Genomic DNA, 19,039 nt, shown 5'->3' on the forward strand with positions numbered 1-19,039 from the left:
GATACCTAATCTAAATATCTGTTGTGTTTCCACTGGACTATAAATGTGCTTGTTCATCATTCAGAAGAAAAGGAAAAGGCATCAGCAGTCACGAGGAGAGAGCTGAGATTTCTCTTTAACACTGAAGAGCTGAGGCCTTGACCTGCTGCCTGAGCAGCTCCACCCAGGGAGAAAATGGGCTCTGGGCTTGATGAAGGCTGAGGAGACAACCAAAAACCCACTGAGGTGTGGGAGCTGTGCTCCTGTGTGGTGGTGACACCGGTGTGGCACCGGCCAGAAGCGCACAACGCTCTGTCCCTGCGGCTGGGGCCCTTGGGAAGCGTCTGCAGAGACACAGAAAAGCCTGACCTACTTTGGAGGGAGGAGAGCTGCCGAGGTCTGGGTTTGGCACTGCTTCTCAGCAAGGGTTAAGAGCCCAAAGTGGGGCCTTTGGGTCTTGGTTTTCTTCCGTTCCATGTATTTAACTGACTGTGCGGTGCCAGCACGAGCTCTTGCCCTCATCCCAGAACATGTTTGGGTAGAACTAGGCTCTGTGGCACTCATGTGGCATATTCCTGCAGCTCAGCCTCTGTGAGACCAGCCCTGGGCAGGGAGCAGAGGCAGCTCCATGACCTGGCTCCTGGGAGCTCTCCCATGTGATGCCATCTCCTAAGGAAAGAGTGTTGTGTGCACCTCATGCAATGGCAGTGAGTTGTTTTATTCAGGTAAACAAGGAGTTTTAAGGAGCTTCACTCTCCTGGCCAGCTGGTTTGGGGGAGGGCTGGCTTGGTTCCTGCTGCTCCTCTTTGTTTTCCTTTTGCTGCTTTTCCCTGAAGTTTTTCCTTCTTGCCTTCCTGCTCCTGGGGCTGAGAGTGGTCGAGGAATGGCCGCAGCGGGAGAGTGACCGTGTGTTGGGGTCAGCCCAAAGGCTCGGGGCACTGACGGCGTGTGCTCCCTGCTTGCAAGCCTTGGAGGACCATATGTTCCTGCAGTGACATGGAATGTCAGTGATTTGGAAACAAATCCCTGAGTTCATAATCCTCAACTCCCATTTTCAGCCAGTTATTTTTTCTGACTCCTCTGAATTCAGAGTTTTGACACCAACCCCTCTTTGCAGACCCTTATGGCCTCTCGTGTTTCCAGTGGGATTTGTCCCTCTTGTGCCTCTGTGAGCTCCTTGGTCTCTTGGGTGGAGGATGCGTGTCTGGCTTTGCTGTAGGGTGGTGTTAGTCCTGGAGGGGGGCAGAGGAGGAGGGCAGCCTGCCAGGATTTACAGTAGTCAGGAAAGCAGCAGGAGTGAAGCTCTCAAACTGTACAAGCTCCTCATTAGAAAAAAGAAAAGGAAAATATAGAAGGGGAAAAAATGTTGAGCAAGCTTTTAAAAAATATTCTGGACTCCAACACAACAACTTGCATCCTCCAAACCAGGTCATTTATTTGTGTTTTTCCTTCAGTCCCCATCAGGAGGGGGAAGGACGTGGAGAAGGGTTGAGGCAGTGGGGGTTAAGAAGGTCTGACAAGGTCTGACGTGCAAGTGTCCTCCCTGCAACACTGCCATGCTGTGCCTGAGCAGCACAGTGGCTCTTGCAAAGGAAGTTTTTCACAACTTGTCCTTGTTCCAAGGATGAGGAAACCTCCAGCTCTTCTGGCATTTTCTCTCTGTCATAAGTCAGAGCTGCTTTCACCTGTGAAGTATGATCAGCGCAGACAGGGAGAAGGCTGGAACAGAGCGGGGCTCTGAGCAACCTTGCAAGGCTTTTCATGGAGTTCTTGGTGTTAAATGAAGAACATTTCCCCTCCTCCTCTCCTCGTTTTCCTGTGTGCCTGCAAAAATACTCTGGTTTGCATTTAAAGGAGAAAACTGTATGTGCTGGGACTAAGCCAACTTGTTTATTTAAGGGAAATACCATATTTCGAGCCCCTTCTCTCACAGAGGAAGGCTCGGCAGAGGATGGCAGACTGGGCTGGGGATTATATTTTTAGGTGTCATCGAAGCACAGTTGTGATTTGAAGAAGCTAAAAATCATGGCTGGCATTTTGCATCGAGCCCTGTGAGTTCCTCCTCCCCACAGCTCCCACAGGGGTTAACCTCTCCCTCCAAAGCACGTGGATTTTCACCTAAATCAAAGAGCAAAAAAGGAGAAAAAAGAAACAAAAACCATCAGAAAAAACAACAAACCCATCACCATCACCCCCCAGGCTTCTACTTTGCCATGCTTTCGCCGTTTGCCTGCCCCCAAGGGGGTGTTTGTGGCGGGGGCCGGGGCTCTGGGCAGGGACCCGGGCCCTGTGTCCCTGTCAAAAGATGGCAGGTCCGTGTGTCCGTAAACAATGCGGTTATGAAATGGCAGCGCGGCCGCGCTGAGCATGCTCGGGAGCTGCCTGTAGGGGGAGGCGAGCCAGAAAGATGATCTAATTCCGTGCAATTCTTGGGATTGAAGGAAAAGACCAGGCTCCACTCTTAATGACAGAGCAGAAAAACCAGGCCCCACGCCGGGGACGAAGCCCGTAGGCCATGGAGGAGAGGGTGTGAGGATCTCCCACCTCCAGGACTTCGGGTGCTGGGCAGCGCTGTGTCGCTTTCTCGCCCTCCAGCAGAGTAAGGCCTTGGTGAGGTTTTGCTGTAGTTATTAGAGGGACAGGCCCGAGGGTGCAAGTTTTATGATTATGATTATTTTCATTATTATTTTGTCTTTTTTCCCCCTTCCTTCTCCCCATTCGCTTTCCCGGCTCACAGGCACCGCTGTCTCGCTGCTTGGCCGCTCGATGGCCGGAGGTGACCCAGGTGGAGGTGGTGTGGGCAGCTCAGCCAGGCCCTCGTGGTCCCATGGGAACCCACGAGAGGCTTTCCCTCCTCTGCTGCCCCATGTGCCCTTTGGCTGGGCACCATGGGCATGGGCAGGGGGACAGGGACCTGCTCCGCTGGCTGCGGTGCCTTGGGGTGGGAGGAAGAGGAGCGTGGGGGCTGAAGAGGTACCTGAGCCCTGTTGATGGGGGTGAGCTGCCTCCCAGCTCCCCTGCCCTGGACTGCTGGAATCTGCTGGCTCCAGGCTCCTCTTGGTGCTCTGGTTTTGTCCTGGCTCAGCCAGTTCCTGGGGACTGGGTGTTTCTGAAATGGCTGGTTTGCTTTTGCTAGGGATAGTGATGAATCTTGGTCTCCATTTTAGGGTTTTCTTCCCCCCCTCCCCTCCTGGGGCCTAGGAGAGGGCAGGCAGCAGCTGGACTCCTTGCTACCCTCAGCCTGTGGAAGGAGGGGACGCCTTTGTCTGCTCTGGATTTACATTTGCCTGCACACACAAGTTGCACTGGCTTTAACTCTACTGGGATGCAGCTAGATGGGCCTGGAAGCAGTGAGGAAGTGTAAATCGATCTCCCCTTTCCAAGAGGGCACGGGCTCTGCAGACCCCCCTTGCCTGAAGCCTGCACGCCGTCGTGGAATGCCTTGTCTTGGGAGAAGTCACTTTAAGTCCTGTTGTGTTTCATGCACGTGTCTGTGTTCCCAGCTGTTGCATGCAGGGACTTGCACCTCTTTCTGTGCTTCCCCCCTTCTCAGGGAGTCGACGTGTGCGGCTGGAATAGGAGAGAGGACATGGGGGTTGAGGAGGAAATGTTTCTTTTCTATGGAGAATAGACTGGATGAAAGGATTGCAGGAGACAAAAGAATTGCAAAGAATTTGATTTGGGAGGAAACTTCAGGCTGAGGGCAGTGCTTGTTGTGAGCTGCAGATAAAATTCCATGTTCACATGATTGCATGAGGCTTATAAGGAAGTGGCCTTAGCCTGAAAAAAGGAGCTTTGAGACTGGTGACTGCTTTGTAGGCCAGGTATTCTGGTGGTTGTGTTTCCTTCCTTCTCCAGATCAAATGCTTCTGTTGTTTCTAATGACAGGCCCGTGGTCAGTGTCCCCATGAGCCTTGAGCCCAGGCCTTGCCCAAGCACAGTGCTGAGATCTGCAATGAGCAGCCTCTCCGTGCCTACAAAAGAAACACTCTTTCTACAAGCATTCTCTTAATCATTACTTCCTATATAATTAACTGCAAGATGTTTGTCTTCTTTTCAACGCAAAGGTTATTATGAGCAGGCTGGTTTGGGTTGTGTTATTTCAATTTATATTTTTTTTTAGGAGAAGGAGGGAAAAAATGAGTGAATAAGAATCTGCTGCTGCTGGGGTTGCATCATTTGTTGAGAGATTTGCCTCTGCCTTGCTCCAGCATTGCTGCAGCCCTCGTTTTCCTGGCTGGTGGGAGCTTTCCCTGGGGCCGTGTCCTGAGTGGGGTCTGGTGTCACCTCGGATGGGTTGGTGACCAGCTGGAGGCTGGGTCCAGGCAGGATCAGTGCTGTCCATCCCGCAGAGGTGTTGGTGCACGCGCTGCCCCGGATGGGAACAGGCATTTGAGGGGTGTCCTGCTCCCAGCCCTCTTCCAGATGGACCTGCTGTGTGTGCACAGCTCTGCTCATAGTAACGCTGCTGCGAGCCTCGGGTTCCCAGACCGTTGATTTTTAAGACATAAAAAAAAAAGAAAAAAAAAAAAAAGACCCTGGTGAAGGTAGACATCTTGGCACCTCAGCCTGCGCTCCTTCCCGGGCTGCCGGGAGAGCAGAGAGCTCGGGCTCATGATGTAACTCTGGTCCCTTGGGCTCGGTAAGCTGCAATATGTTGGAGTTTTGCTGTGCATGTGTTGTCTTTGCCTATAAAACCTGTTTGGACCTTTGCGAAGGGCACCCGGATGGCTGATGAAAATACCAAGGAGAGGAGGCTGCGAAAGCTCTTTCTGTGTTTCCCAGCTTTGTTCTTTTTCTCTTCTTTTCCCTTTTTCTTTTCTTTATTTTTTAGGGGCTTTGTTTTTTTTCTTTTTGAGTTTTTTTGTTGTTGTTTGTTTTAAAGGCACCACTGTAGTTTGTAGTCATCATCTGTTTGGAAATGCTGCAGAGCCTTTCCTTGGCCGGTCTGACCTGTCTTCCATCCCCTCCAAAGACCTCATGGAGGAGAGGAAGCTTGTTTTCTTGTAAACAGAGGCAGAGAGGAAAAAACTGAACCAGCAGTAGCTCCTCTGCTTGGCTCCTCATGGCTCTTAAAGCTCTTTCAAAGACCCAATCAGTCTTTCTTCAGATGCACTAATTTTTTCTACCCTTTGAAACCTAAAAATTAAGGGTTGGGCGGGGGGTGGGGGGGCAAGAATGCTTCGTGGCTGGTTGTGCGTGCTCTTTATGGAGGTTCTCCAGCCACGGATGGTTAATAATCACTCTGGGGTGGGCGAGGGAATGGAGGCAGACGGCTGCGGGAAAGGGGGAAAGGAAAAAAAAAATAAATGGAGCGAGTGAGACTTTTATTGTGAAGCAGCGTGTGCTTGGCAGTTGGCTTTGTTGGGACTGCTGCAAGAGCAGACATTGCTCGGCGGGGAGGGTGGGTATAGGATTTCCCTGCCAATCGGGAGCGGACGGATGGGGCATGGGGAGGGTGAGCAGAAAGGGAAGTTTGCTCTGGATTTAAGGGAGGGGAGGGCAAGGAAACCCAACACACGCTCACACACATACACGCGCACACACACAAAAGCTGGAGGTATTGACACTTGCGGTGGAGTTGGTGCTAAGTTGGCTGGGTGGAGCTGGGTGGGAATGAATGGTGCTGGGTGCCCCATGGGTGCCCCTCGGGGCTGGGCGCCGGTGGAGCAAGGACGGGAGAGCGCTGGCCTGGGGGGACGAGGCTTCGAGGGCTCTGCAGGGGTCTCCTGTAGCTTCCTTCTGATCAAAATGCTTCAAAATTCACAGTTGGCTTTTAATCTAATTTTTATTTTCAATTATTCTTTTGTTTTCTACCTTGATGCTGAGTTTTTGTTGGGAAGTTGTAGCGTTGTTGCCTCTGCTAGTGAGGGGTTTGTCTCTGAGGTAGGAAGCAGGAGAGCCTGGGAGATGCCACCTCAGCCAGCCTTGCCTTGGCACCCAGCTTTTGTACAAAAGTGATGGTTTCTCTCTTGGAGTTGGGGATTCTGCTTTGAGAGCTGGGCAGGCAGCTCTGAGCTGCTGGTGACTGCAGCGAGCAGGGAGGGTGGTCAAGGTCTCATGGACTCCAGGGTTCCTGCGGTGGCTTTTGCTCATGGGCGAGCAGCAGCAACGCCTCTGAGGAAGGGAGAGCGTGGGCCGTGTGTGGAGTGAGGGCATTGCTCAGAAAACACAGGAAAACTCACGCTCAGATGACGAAGAATGGCCCCTGGAAATCCTGGGGCTTCTTGTATGAGTCAGTGGAGGAGCAGGAATATCAAGACCTCTCCTTGTTGCAACAAAGGTTGGGAAAACAAACTGGTCCCTGTTAAGACTGACTGAGGCTCTTTATTTGCTGCTGGTGCCTGTGCCCAGGGCCTGGGTGCCCCTGGCTGTGGTGGGAGCCAGGGGTGCCCTCGAGCACTCTGAGCTCTCTTTGCTCAGGTCTTGCAGGAGGATAATCCATGAGAAAAACTGAGGTTATTCCCAGTTTACAAGAGGTCTGACTAGAGGAGAGGTAGGGTTTACAAGCTCATGTTTGCAGCAAGGATATGAATTACTGGCTCAGAATAAATAAAACAGCTGCTCTATGTTCAGAGTTTGGGCTGTGTTTTATGGTCATTTCTCAATGGAAGCTGTTGGCCAGTGTCTGTAGGTTCTGTGTCAGGCTGGGCTGGGCTCAGCTGAGCTTTCTAGTGCTCACAACAGCTTTTTGGTCTGTGACTGGTGATCTGAAGGTGCTGGGCTTGGAGCACAAGTTGCTGAGAGCACTGCGATGTGGCTGGGTTTGTGTCTGACTGTGCTTGGGACAGGCAGGGACAGGCAGCCACCCACAGCCTCTGTCCTGTGCTGCAGGAGCCATCCTTGAGGTGCCCTTAGTTCTGGGCCTGGCAGTGGTGGAGGCATTCCCAGGAATCTGTCTCCCTCCTTCCCTTGGTGTGTGTCTCTGCCATGGTGGATTTGGGTGCAGGACAGGGCGATCCTGCAGGGATTTGGGGCTGGATGAGCTCTGCAGGGGCTGGGGGCTCAGCACAGGGCATTGCACTGAGTTCACCAGCCTGGCAGGGTGGCTGGTGACAGCAGCAGCAGCAGCAAAGCCCATCTCCCCTGCCAGCTCTGGACAACCCCACACAGGCATGGGCGAGCTGCTGGGAAGGGCTGGGAGCTGCCACACCGGCCTCCATGCATGCCTCATCCCCCTCACTTGCTCTAAGGGAGGTGGGCAGGTTGTTTTTCTTTCTTTATCACCCAGTGAGCTTTAAACCCTGTGATTTGCATGGCTGCAGGCACCATCTGCTCCCTGTGCTGGCCTACAGCAGTTGGCTTGACCTGGGCTTATTCTGTGCCGTGGCAGTGCTGAACCCCAGCTCTGCAGGGCACTCCCCATCCCTGCCTCCACTCCTCTTCTCTCCTTAAACACAGCTGTGCCAAAGACCCCTTCTAGTTCAGTTTTTTAAAATACCATTTTCCTTCTGGTTTATTTTGGTAGTAGGTTTTTGTTTTTGTTTTTTTTTTTTTTTTGTTCAGTCTTGCTTCTTCAAAATAGAGAATGAGAAGGTATTGAGGCTGCAAACCTGAGCTACCAATGTGGTGCCAAGTGTGTGAAAGGCAGAGGAGATGAGCAGGTGTTCCATTTTTACGTAATTTTTAAAATTTTTTTTAAAGAGAGGGGAAAAAAGAAAAATTGCTTTCTATAGAATTAAAAATAGAGCTCATTAACTTTAATAAACATGGATGTTATGAATGAGGAGGTAGCTGTAGCTGACTGATGGTTTGCAATTTTGGATGTTCATTTGAATGAGCTGCAAAAAAACTCAACCAAGCCACCAAAAGCACATGGGCTGGAAATGTTGATAAATGAGGTCGTAGTGAAAAGCCTGATAGATCTGCCTCCCCCACCCAAAGGCTAAAAAGTTTTGGGGGAGTCAGAGTCACCTCCTCGAGATGTCTTTCACGCAGATGGATTCAGCTGGATTCCCAGGCACGTTGCACTGGGAAAATCTGTCTGGCTGCATCCAACCCTGAGCTGGGAGATGCCAGCCCTGGGCACAGCCTGGAGCCCCTGTGCTCCTCGGGCTGTCAGCCTGGGCCAGCCTTGCCGTGTTTTATCTGTGACCTGTGCCTTGGTGGCAGCTTCCTGGCAGCCTTTATTTTGCAGAGGGAGGTTTGGCTGTGCTGTAAACAGGATGTGTCCATGATTGTCTCTTCTTTTGAATGCACCGTGTGTCTGAGCACTGAGCTCAACCCTGATATTTCTGTTTTTTCTTCTCCCCCACTGTAGCGAGCAGTGCTGAGTAAGGGAGAGCCAAGGAAAGACGGCTGCATGAAGACTGAGCTGCTGAAAGACATCACCAACAACAAAGAGGAAGGTGAGCACCTGCCCTGGCTGAGGGTCAGAGCTGGCTCGTGAGGTGGGCACGTGATAGGGACAAAACTGGGGGCTTGGACATGTGCCCCCAGCAGCTCAGGTGTGCTCCCACAAACACAGGCTCCCTTCTCCTGCGTTTGCTCTCAGCAGGGCTCTTCCACTGGAGATGCAGATCTGCTTTTCTGTCCATCCCTCACTGCTCCCCTGAAGAAGGAGATGTAATTTTCACTTCTGCGTTGGTGTGAAGCGCACAGGAGTTACTTTGAACTTCCTGTGTGTGGCTGGTTTGAGCTGAACTTTGATCCCTCCCCACAATGACCTTTTCCTCCCTCTAGGAATGTTGACTTTCTGTTCTGCTGTGGGTTTCTCTGCTGCTGCAGAGAAGCTCCAATGGCTGCAGGGTGGCTGGAGGGGTCAGACACCCCACACCTCGTGGCTCCTGTGGGGGTTCTGCAGCTTTTAGTGTGCAGGATGCAGCACAGTTTCAATTGACAAAGTCTTTTCCTGCAGGGTTGTCTTTGAGTTACATGCATACAAATCTAAGGGCTTAATAAATGTGTCAGTGGGATTAGGGAAAAACCCACCACTCTTTATCTTTCCCCCAACTCCCTCCTTTCTTTCCATTTTTTATTATTCCTAGACTAGTTACTTCTCATAGCTCTTCAGGGATTTGGTGTATTTTTGTTCTCCTTGCCATAATAGAGCATTATGAAAGCACTGAACTGGCCCCATCGAAATCCCTACTCTTATCTAGAAGCAAAATTTTAGACTTAATTCAGTTGTGTGTGAATACAGCATTGCTTTTTCTTTCTTTTCTGTCCAGCATAATGTTTTGTCAAGTTGCTCTAGTTAGAAAGTAAAGCTCAGAACAGGCAGAAATACTGAATTCTGTGTCAGGTGCTTGGATATTAACTGGGAGCACAGGAATCCTGCTGCCTGCAGTGGTGGCACAGGGACCTCTGGTCTGGGCAGAGCAGAGACAAAGTCTGAGGTGTCAGGAGGTGCTAATGGGAGGTTGTGTTGCTCTGGGGGACCTCACTTTGATCCCTTGCCTTTCTTAGCTCAGGATTATAAAGCTTGTTTGTGTAGCTCAAGATTGATGTTGAGGTGTCAAGAATCTGTGGAGGTAAAAAATCCAAATGGAGGGTGGGAAGAGACATTTCTGTGCCTCTTGACTGACTTTGACTTGGAGCAAATGCTGTGTCAGAAGGAAGCTGAGAGCCCTCCCTGTGCAGGGACAGGCTCGAGGCTTCACAAGGTGCTGAAATTCCAACCACTCCAGTCTATTGTCCAGCTCTATTCCCAGGGAAAGGAGGCTCCTAAATGTGAGTCTCTGTTCTTCTGGAATGTTCAGAAGGTGTCCTTGCCTCCCCAGGCACACCACGAGTGTCACAGACCATGGTGTGTGTGCTGCTGTGCTGGGACATTGTCCCTGCTGCCCCTGAGTCCCCAGCTGGCATCCTGGGAGGATCATCACCACCAGAGCTTTGGTTCACAGCCCAAAAGCCTGTTAATAACAGTGTTTAGTGCTGGCACAGAATTCATATTTTTGCCTGTTGCATGAACGTGAAGTCATTCCAGCAGGCTTGCAGGATGGCATGGAATAGTTCCTTTGAGCCCAGTTTCCTGCCTCGGGGATGGAGCTGGGATGTGTGGACTGGAAAAGCTCCCTGAAGTCTCAGCTTCCTCTCTTCAAGTTCTCTTGAACAGTCATTTCCCTTTAGTGAGGAGGATGGTGCTGCTGAATATCTGTCAGTAGCACAGAGTGGCTTGGTTTGGGCTGCTGAGGCTGTGCTTGGTGGGAGCTGTGGCTGCAGTGTGTGACCGAACCTTTCCCTTTGGGAAAACCCCCTGACAGGTAACCTGACAATATTAAACCTGGCATCTAAACTTCCAGGGGCTTGAAGCTGCAGATCCAAAGGCTGACTAAAGGTGCTGTTTGGGCTAAAAGCTGACTGGGAATTGCTCTGTTTCCCCTCTTTTCACTCCCTCCTGCCTCAGAAAGCTGCTGATGCTGAGGGCAGGTCAGGTCCCCATTGGAATTGTGTTAGCACATCCCATAGCTCCACTGCTGCCTCTGAATGGCCTTGCACCATTCCCCTTCTGTGCAAACTTGAGCTTTGCCTGAGTCCAGGACAAGACAGGAAATTCAGGTAGCTTGAAGCCTTGGCTGACATTTAGGGGTCTGACCCCAAGCCAGGCCTGTCAGCTGCAGTGGTGCCTGATGAACACCATCCTGCTGGAGATCTGCAGGAACATCTCTTGCAGGGAAAGCTCCTGCTCTGGTAGCTGAGCTGCCCCAGTTCATAATCACAGAATCACAGACTGGTCTGGGCTGGAAGAGACCTCAAAGCTCATCTCATTCCACCCCCTGCCCTGGACCCGGGTGCTCCAAGCCCCATCCAGCCTGGCCCTCACTGATGTGCTGCTTTGAGGCAGTGGACCCTTCCTGGTGGTCCTCAGCCTTCATTTGGGACATCTCAGCAGCTGGTTGTTGGTGTTTGGGATGGGGTGGGTGCTCTCAGGGAACATCCTGAAGGTGGGAGGCCCTTGGGTGGGCAGTTGTGGTGTTCTGTTCTCTGTTCCTCAACAGGAAGGTGTTGCAGAAATGCCCTGTGGTTCCCACCTGGGCTGTCCCTTCTGCCTTCATCCCGATAAAGAGAAATAATTGAACTCTAAATGTAAAGTATTTGTAGGAACAAGCTCTTTGCATGTTCCAGCACTTTCATTTCCAGTTCTTGGGGTGAGTCCCAGCCTTTGGAAGTTGTTCACTAGGCTTGGTGTCCCTATCTGTGTAAAATTGCTCAACGCAGATAGAAAAAAAGCTGTGGATGAGGCTGTTTTGTGGTCCATGGGAAATGCTCCAGTTCAGTTTCACATGTGGGTGTGAGCTCAGGTCCATACTTCCTTTGACAGGGTGGGAAAGGGGGCAGGGAGATGGGAGATGAGTGGAAAAAAGCTTTTATTAGGCCATATTGTCTTTAGTCTGACTCAGAGAGAAACTATTAAAAAGTGGTTTCTTTGCAAGGATTGCAAGTGAATTCAGCTCTCCTCGTGTGCTTCACTCCCAACTTTGCGTCTCTCTTGACCTTTCAAGGCAAGCCACTCCTTTTCTGATTCCCCAAGCCCAGGGGTGGAAAGTTCCAGTAAAGCAGCAGCACAAAGGAGCAGGGATGGGTGTTGGGAACTAAATTCTCCATTTGCTCCTGTGTTTCTGAGCCTTCACCCAAGGCAGATGTCTTACAAGAGCCACAGTGCTGGAGCCTGGTTCTGGGAGAGACCTGCACACTGTCTGCTCTCAGATAAACTTCAGTCTGCTTTGAGAGACTGTCAGGGGTTTAAATTCCTGGAGGGGTCTTTGTTTTTTTCCTTTTTCTGCCACTTATTGCAGATAGGAAGCTGCTGTGAGCACAGGAAGTGCTGCTTTCCACTGAGCAGCTGCAGCCTTTGCATTCCCAGGTGCAGGGATGGCAGCTTGAAAGGAGGGAAGGACTAATCTGCTCTCCTCAGGTACTTGGCACTGGGATCCCCTGCTGAGGCTGCCAGCAGGAGGCCAGGCAGAGCAAAGTGATGCTTCAGGATCTGACATGTTCACCCAGCTGTGCACCAAGCACTCCCTGGGCTTGGGACCCTTGCTGCAGGAGGGATGTGCCTGGGGCAGCCCTGGAGCAGGAGTGTCCCTTGGGCACAGCTGGGCTGTGACACCAGGGCCCCGTCCCATGGCAGAGGGATGAGTGAGTTTCAGGAGGCTCTTAACCTGCTCTGAGTCATTAAACTGTTAAACCACTTTAACTGTTAATGTTCAGACTGTGCCCTGGGGGCCAAGGGAAGGCTGGAGGGCATTTTGGTGTGGCCAGCAGGTCAGGGGAGATGATCCTTCCCTTCTACTCAACCACATCTGGAGTTTTGGGTACAGTTCTGGTCTTCATGGTTCAAGAAGGACAAGGAGCTGCTGGAGAGGGTCCAAAGGTGATGAGGGGTCTGGAGCATCTCTCATCTGAGGAGAGACCGCAGGGCTGGGTGTGGTTAGTCTGGTGCAGAGCAGTCTCAGAGGGGATCTGATTAATGCACATAAATATCCCCAAGGGGTGTCAGAGGATGGTGCCAGACTCTGTTCTGTGGTGCCAGTGACAGGACAGGGAGCAATGGCCATAAACTGAAACACAAAAAGTTCCACCCCAACATGAGGAGGGAGAAAGAGCTCTGGATCAGGTACCTGGGGAGGGTGTGGGGTCTCCCTCTCTGGAGACATTGCAAACCCACCTGGACATGTTTCTGTGTTACCTGTTCCAGGTGACCCTGCCTTGGACTGGATGATCTTCAGAGATCCCTTCCAACCCCTGTGACTCTGAGTCCCCAGCAGCATCCCCAGCCCAGGTGCTGAATCCCAGTAACCCAACTGTGTAACCTCAATGTTCAGCACTCACAGCAGAAGTTGATTCCTCCTGTTTTCTAGTTTACTTTTCCTGTTTTTGCATGTTGGTGTGCAGGGTCACAGTGCTCCAGGGAGGAGTGACATCTGAGTCTGGAAATACCTGGACACCAATCCATCTTCACAAGGGCTTGGGGGGAAGAAGAGACCATCAATAACACCCTAGAGAGGAACTTCTACCTGAAAATACATCAGTCTGCATTTCCTGGCTTCAAAATGCTCTGCTTTTTGGCTTCAGTCCCAGAATCCCAGACTGGTTTGGGTTGGAAGGGCCCTTAAAGATGATCCAGTTCCAACCCAGTGCCATGGGAGAGATGCCATCACTGGGTCAGGCTGCTCAGGTTGCTTCCAGCCTTATTGATGGAGGGCGTGCTTTCCTTCCAATGGATTCAGGGTCTCCAGCTGCCACCTCTCCCTCATCTCTGTGGTTTCAGCCCAACATCTTCATTCTTGGGCTCTTCTCTGCCTGGCAGTTTTCCTTTGTTGGAGTTAGAGGAGGAAGAGGGGAGGGAACTGCTGTAACACAAAAATTAAAAGCAGGTGCTTTTCTCACTTTTATCCAGCAGGACAGTTGGGTATTGAATCAAAGGCTGTGGGATCTGTGGTGTTTCAAGGATGGTTAAGGTAGAACATCTGTGAGATGTGTGTGTATAAATACAGCTGTATGCTCTTCTTGGTCGGCACTTCCAAATCCTGAGCTTTTCATTTAAGCTCTGTCTTTGCTTAGTTCATTTAAGCTAAGTTCATTTAAGCCCTGTCTTTGATTAAACATTTCTCTTGCAGCAGCTGAAGCCTCTTGGCTATGCTTGGGCTCTGGAAATACATGGAAAATCCCACAGGCAGAGAGTGTCTTGTCTCCACCTTTCTCAGCACCGAGATGCTCAGAAAAAAGTGTAAAAGTTCCGGATAAGATAGTGGTGCATTTGTTGCAGAATATATTTTTATTTCTATTTATTTTCTTTTTCACTCTCTTTTCCCTCAGGCCTGGTGGCTGCACTTTGGCCTGGAGTACAAGGGCTCATTTACATATTTTTCTTATTTTGTTTCACTGAGCAGTGAACTCCAAGCTTTAAAAACACATTTAAGCCTTTATTTTTTTCAGAGCATTGTCCAAGTGACACTGAGTTTTGAGTTGATAGCTGGCCTCCCTCAGATGGGAAGTTTCTGTGGGTCCCCACAGAGGTGACTGTGTCCCCTCAGGCCATGCCCAGGATGGCTGGTGGGGTCACTAACACATCTGTTGGACAGCCTCTGCCCACAGATAAGTTTTGGCAGGCTGGACCCAGCTCTGGCAAGCTCCAGGGCAGGACTGGAGCCAGGTCTGGCTCTGCTGAAAGGGCTGGAAACCCCAGCAGGCAAAGACAGCAAAGAGGAACCGATGTCTGGCTGGGAGAGCAGAGGTGGCTTTAATTTTCCCTAATTTAGGGTTTTTTTTTTTTGAGATTATCATTCTAATTCTGAATTAATCCAGCTCCTTTCTGCTTAGATGTAGTAGCTGGCAGGTCAGACATGGTCCAGGCTGGGATGGGTTTGTCCGAAGATCACTTTTTTAAAGTCAGCCTGTGCTGCTTTTGAGCTGTGGGTTCTCTCTGTTGGTTGCAGCAGTGGCTTAGGGACCCCCAGAGTCTGAGATGCCTTTTAGACACCTAAAATCAGATGAGGTGGTCTCACCCTGTTTTAGCTTCTCTCCTGCTTCCATCAGAGTCTGTTTTTCTCAGGGGGATTTTAATTCCATTTTGAATAGCTGTGATGTTCTGAGATGAAAACTTGAGCCTGACCCTTCTGCCTGAGCCTGGGGAGGGCTGGGAGCTCTGCAGTGCTCTCAGGGAGTTGATAATTCATAGCAGGGATTTAAATTTGTTATTGGGTGTTCTTTGCCACGTGGAGTCACAGGGATAGTGGAATAGCCCAACTTCCCGAGCCTTAAATTCCTTGTGTTACTAAAATGTGCCCAGCCCCTAAATAATATGTATTTACTGAAGTTTGTGCCAACTTGGTGTCAACTTCAAATACACCAGTAAATCTGTTGGGTTTTAAATTACCTGGGTTTTAAATGAATCCAAGCTTGGATGGGCATTCAGGAAGTGTTGGGGTCCATGGGAGAAGCTTTTCCTGCTGCATCTGGCATGGGGGATGCCTAAAGGAGCTTTGAAAAGACTGGGATGCTTCTAATTAATAAGGTTACACTTCATGGATGCAGGCTAGAACGTCCTACCTTTTATTTCTTTTTAATTAAAGAAAGGATGGTTGTAGATTAAAGAGCAGTGAGAAAGTTGGAGAGAAAACTGAATGTGGAGAAAACCTTGTTTTGGCCTAGTTAGAAGGGATGAATGCTGTAAAGTCACAAAGTTTTAGAGAAATAAAAACTTTGGGTTTATAATTCCCTTGCACTTACAGCACAGGAGCAGAAAAGCTGCTGAACAGCATTTTCAAGGGGAGAACTCACTGCCACGAGGTGTATTTGAAATGAGGATTTTAGCAGGTTTTCAGTGAAGCTTTTTTTGGGGAATGAAAAAGGGGGGATGAAAAGGTCACGTCAGGAAGAAGTGTTCCTTTAGGTGTCTGGAGCTGTGGAAGAACTTCTGTGGGCTGTTTGATTCAGTATTGTCACTGGGAGGCTCCTGCTGGCTCTGGTTTGTGTTCCCACCCCTGTCTGTGGGCCAGAGTTCAGCCAGGCTGTGAAGTGTGTTGAGTTGTGCCTGTTCAGCAGTGCTGTGCAGGTGCCCTTGCTGAACCTGGGGTGGCAGTTCCTGTTTGCCTGTCACCAGATCAGGTGTCTTGGCTGGGAAAACCCGACCAGCTCCCTTGAGTTGCCATACTGATTGTGAGGCAGCTCTTGACATGAACTGATTCTCCACGAGCAGCTTTTCAGTTTGGGTTTGAAGTGGGGATGATGGTGCTTGCAGGAGCCCAGAGCTGTGCAGGAGCTCAGTGTGTAGGGAACAATGCCATTCCAAACTGCTCATGAGTTTGTTTTAGTGCTGCCACAAGAGGGAATGGGAGAATGGAGGGGTTGTACCCCAAAGAAAGGGAGGATCCTGCTTGCAGTGTCTCAGGCTTGTTGGAGGCTGGAGGGAAACGTGGTTTCTCTTGGCCTCTGCTGTGAAGTTTCATATCTCTTTTTGATCAAACCTCACACAGGTTTGGAAGGCTGCTGCCACTTCCACAGTCAATCAGATTGCATTTCACAATAAGGGAAATAAGTGTGTGTGTGTGTGTGATTTTAATTTCAGCTTCATGGATTTTTCATAAAGCCTGTGATGCTTTCTGGAGTAATGCAGTTCCTTCTTCCCTAGGGCAGTGCTCTAATTCACATTGTTTTGGTTGCTTTCATGGCAGGTAGAGCAATTCCTGCCCTCTGCTTATTCAGTTTATCTCATAGTCAGCCACTGAAGTTATTTGACTGCTCTGGTGGGAGAACACAGTGTTTAAAGCAACAAATCTTGAAGGCTTCATTCAGCCAGGTGCCTAAAGCTGGGCTCTAGAAACCTCCAGCTGTGGTTAGAGAGCTTATTTTTTGTTGTTTTGCTTTTTTTTTCCCTGGCACTGAGTTTGCTGCAATAATTGCTTAAATGGCCTTTTAAAGACCCTGAATGCAGAAAGAGAAACAAGAATTGAAAGAATAAAGGCATAGTTGTGGCTCCCTCTGCCCACAGCTTTTAAAATAGTTAAATAAAACAGTGAAAAAAGGAGCACTTTATCTTCTCCCAGAGTTTTTGCTATCTAAAACAAACCCTTGTGCCTCTTTCTGTACTCAGGGAGCTCTGGGTAGTGTGAGAGGGAGCAGGTGGAGGTGATAACTTTGAATCCTGCTTGGGGAACCCTCAGTCACTGCTCCTGCAGGTGAGGTTTGTGTCTGTGTGCTCCAGAGAACACTGGGGAGCAGTTTTTGGGTGCTCTGGAGCTCTGTCTGGGGGCTGTGAGCCAGCAGAGCCCACGTGGGAGGCAGTCCCAGGCTGGGTTGCCTGGAATGAGGGGGAATGGATCTCTCAGTGCAGTGTCTCACCAGGAAACATGGCCAGAGCTCATCTCCAGGGCACACTGACCACTCAGGGTTTGGAGAGACTTTCCAGATACATCTGCAAAGATGCTTTGTGCCCAACATCTGTGGCTGGAAATCAGGAGCATCAGAGGGGCTGTCCCCCTCTTAATTGATGGGCAGTCTGAGGCTGGAGGGGCCAGATGCTCCAGGAGGCCTTTGAGACACCCCTGGGCAGAGCCTGGTGTGAGTTCAGCACTGACCAGCCAGGGGTTGGATTGGATGCTTCAGGTGTACTGACCAGGCCTAAGAAGGCTTTCAGTTTGCTGGAAATGTCTTTAAATCTCAGATGGGCACCAAAACCCAGAAAGTTTAGGGAATAATAAGGTTTTTTGAGATACTGGAATGCATCACTTTTAGAATCTAGAGCTGCCAGTGCTGTTTGGGCAGGAGTTGTACCCAAATCTTTCAGGTCAATGCAGTGGGAAGGAGATATTAAATATCAGGGCAAGGCTCTTCCCCCAGAGGGTGCTGGCACTGCCCAGGCTCCCCAGGGAATGGGCACGGCCCCGAGGCTGCCAGAGCTCCAGGAGCCTTTGGCCAGCGCTGCCAGGGATGCCCAGGGTGGGGTTGGTGGGGGGTCTGGGCAGGGACAGGGGCTGGCCTGGGTGATCCTGGTGGGTCCCTCCCAGCTCAGGATATTCTGTGATTCCATGATTAATACGGACTAAACAAACGCATTAAAAAAGGGTAGAAAAAGTGAGATATTTTTTTCCCCCAATGAAAATGGAAAGAGAATTTGGGTGGGTTTTGGGCAGAGCTGTTCTGTGAGCTGGGTGGTGCTGGGTCTCTTCCCTGCTGGCTTTTGCAGGGAGCTGCCAGTGCTTGGAGCTGCTCCAGGCTCACTGGACTTGTCATCCCAGGTCCTGGTGGTCCTTCGTGTGTTAGCCTGGCACCAGGTTCTTGCCAGGTCACAAGAGATATTTGTGAGGCAGCAGAGGGAGCTGGGAAGGGGCTCAGCCTGGAGAAAAGGAGGCTCAGGGGGGACCTTGTGGCTCTGCACAGCTCCTGACAGGAGGGGACAGCCGGGGGGTCAGGCTGTGCTCCCTGGGAACAGGGACAGGAGGAGAGGGGACAGCTCAGGGGCAGGCTCAGGGTGCCAGGGGAGGCTCAGGTTGGACAGCAGCAGGAATTTCTTCATTGGAAGAGGCTGCTCAGGGAGGTTTGGAGTCCCCATCCCTGGAGGTGTCCAAGGAACCCCTGGAGGTGGCACTGAGTGCTCTGGGCTGAGTGACAAGGTGGGGACCAGGCACAGGTTGGACTCAATGGTCTTGGGGGTTTTTTCAGCCTTGGTTCTGAGATTCAGAATGTTGTTCAGAATGTTGTTCTCCTTGCCTGTTTGTGCTCTGAGGGCAGTGTGAAATGAGGTGCTGGTACCCAGTGGTCTGGCTGTTCCTCCAGTGTGACTCCAGGCCCTTTGGATCCTGTAGGTGAAAATTGCTTTGATGGGAGCTGGTTTGACTCAATCCCCCCTGCTCTGACACAGCTCTCCCTGTACTTCTCGTGTTGCTTTTCATAACTGTCTGCTCTCTGGAAGGAAAACAAGCCAAGGAATCCCTAACAGCAGGTTGATGTAATCATTGCTCTGAGCGTGCCAGTGAATTGTTATCACTCCTGGTTGCCTGGGGAGCTGCTGGGTTGTCATGTCAGAAACTTTTTCTGCAAGTACGTGACGTTCATAGTTGGATTTTTCAGCTTGGATTTGAAATCTTTGGTGGGACAAAGTCACTGATGGAGGAGCAGGGAAATGTTTGAAATGTTTGTTTAAATGGGCATTGTTGTGGGTGAGCTTTGTCAGGCTGCAAAAACCTTGCTGCATTTGAATCATAGAATTATTTTAGTCTAAAAATGCATTTCCTACGCTTCACTCCTGTGTTTACTCCTGCTGTTACCTCTGAAATGACACCATGAATCCTGGTCCTGTTGTGCTTTGTCATGCTGAAAGAGCCAATTCCACTGAAGAACATTCCCAGGAGAGCTGGGATGGCCAGGGGGTTATTCCTTGTGATGTCCCCCGTAGCAGCAGACCCTGATGTGGACATTTGGCAGCTGGGCTGTGTGTGGGCCATAAAAGCTCCCTGGGACAGCCCTACCAGCAAAGCTTTTCTGTGTCACACTGGCTTTGGGCAGGGCTTTGCCAGAGATCCAGATGCAAGATGGGGCAGAGTTTTATTTGCCAGGTGAGGTGTTGACATATGGTGCAATAAATGCAGTTATTGGAAAAGCCAGAGATAATATTTAC

General features: G+C 50.5%; 1 protein-coding gene and 1 long non-coding RNA gene across 18 annotated transcripts in view; one reads left to right on the forward strand and one right to left on the reverse strand.

The window, feature by feature from the left end:
* Positions 1 to 19,039, forward strand: part of LOC135283316 (histone-lysine N-methyltransferase EHMT1-like) — a 117,957-nt gene that overhangs the window by 47,246 nt on the left and 51,672 nt on the right. For 11 of the 17 annotated variants that reach the window (XM_064393965.1, XM_064393963.1, XM_064393975.1 and 8 more), the window contains one exon: positions 8,240 to 8,327. In XM_064393965.1, coding sequence (XP_064250035.1) covers positions 8,240 to 8,327 — 88 coding nt within the window. Of the gene's footprint in view, positions 1 to 2,411; positions 2,590 to 4,596; positions 4,622 to 5,359; positions 5,384 to 5,413; positions 5,438 to 5,473; positions 5,540 to 8,239; positions 8,328 to 19,039 lie in introns of those variants that run through there. The other 6 variants (XM_064393970.1, XM_064393974.1, XM_064393977.1 and 3 more) reach the window with 6 other exon arrangements.
* Positions 744 to 3,536, reverse strand: LOC135283317 (uncharacterized). The gene is made up of 3 exons (XR_010349144.1): positions 2,957 to 3,536; positions 1,887 to 2,097; positions 744 to 1,803 (listed from the first exon to the last, which is right to left on the reverse strand). It is a non-coding gene; the product is annotated as an uncharacterized LOC135283317 (long non-coding RNA).

This window comes from Passer domesticus, chromosome 18, assembly GCF_036417665.1.
Source record: "Passer domesticus isolate bPasDom1 chromosome 18, bPasDom1.hap1, whole genome shotgun sequence".
Taxonomy (NCBI): domain Eukaryota; kingdom Metazoa; phylum Chordata; class Aves; order Passeriformes; family Passeridae; genus Passer; species Passer domesticus.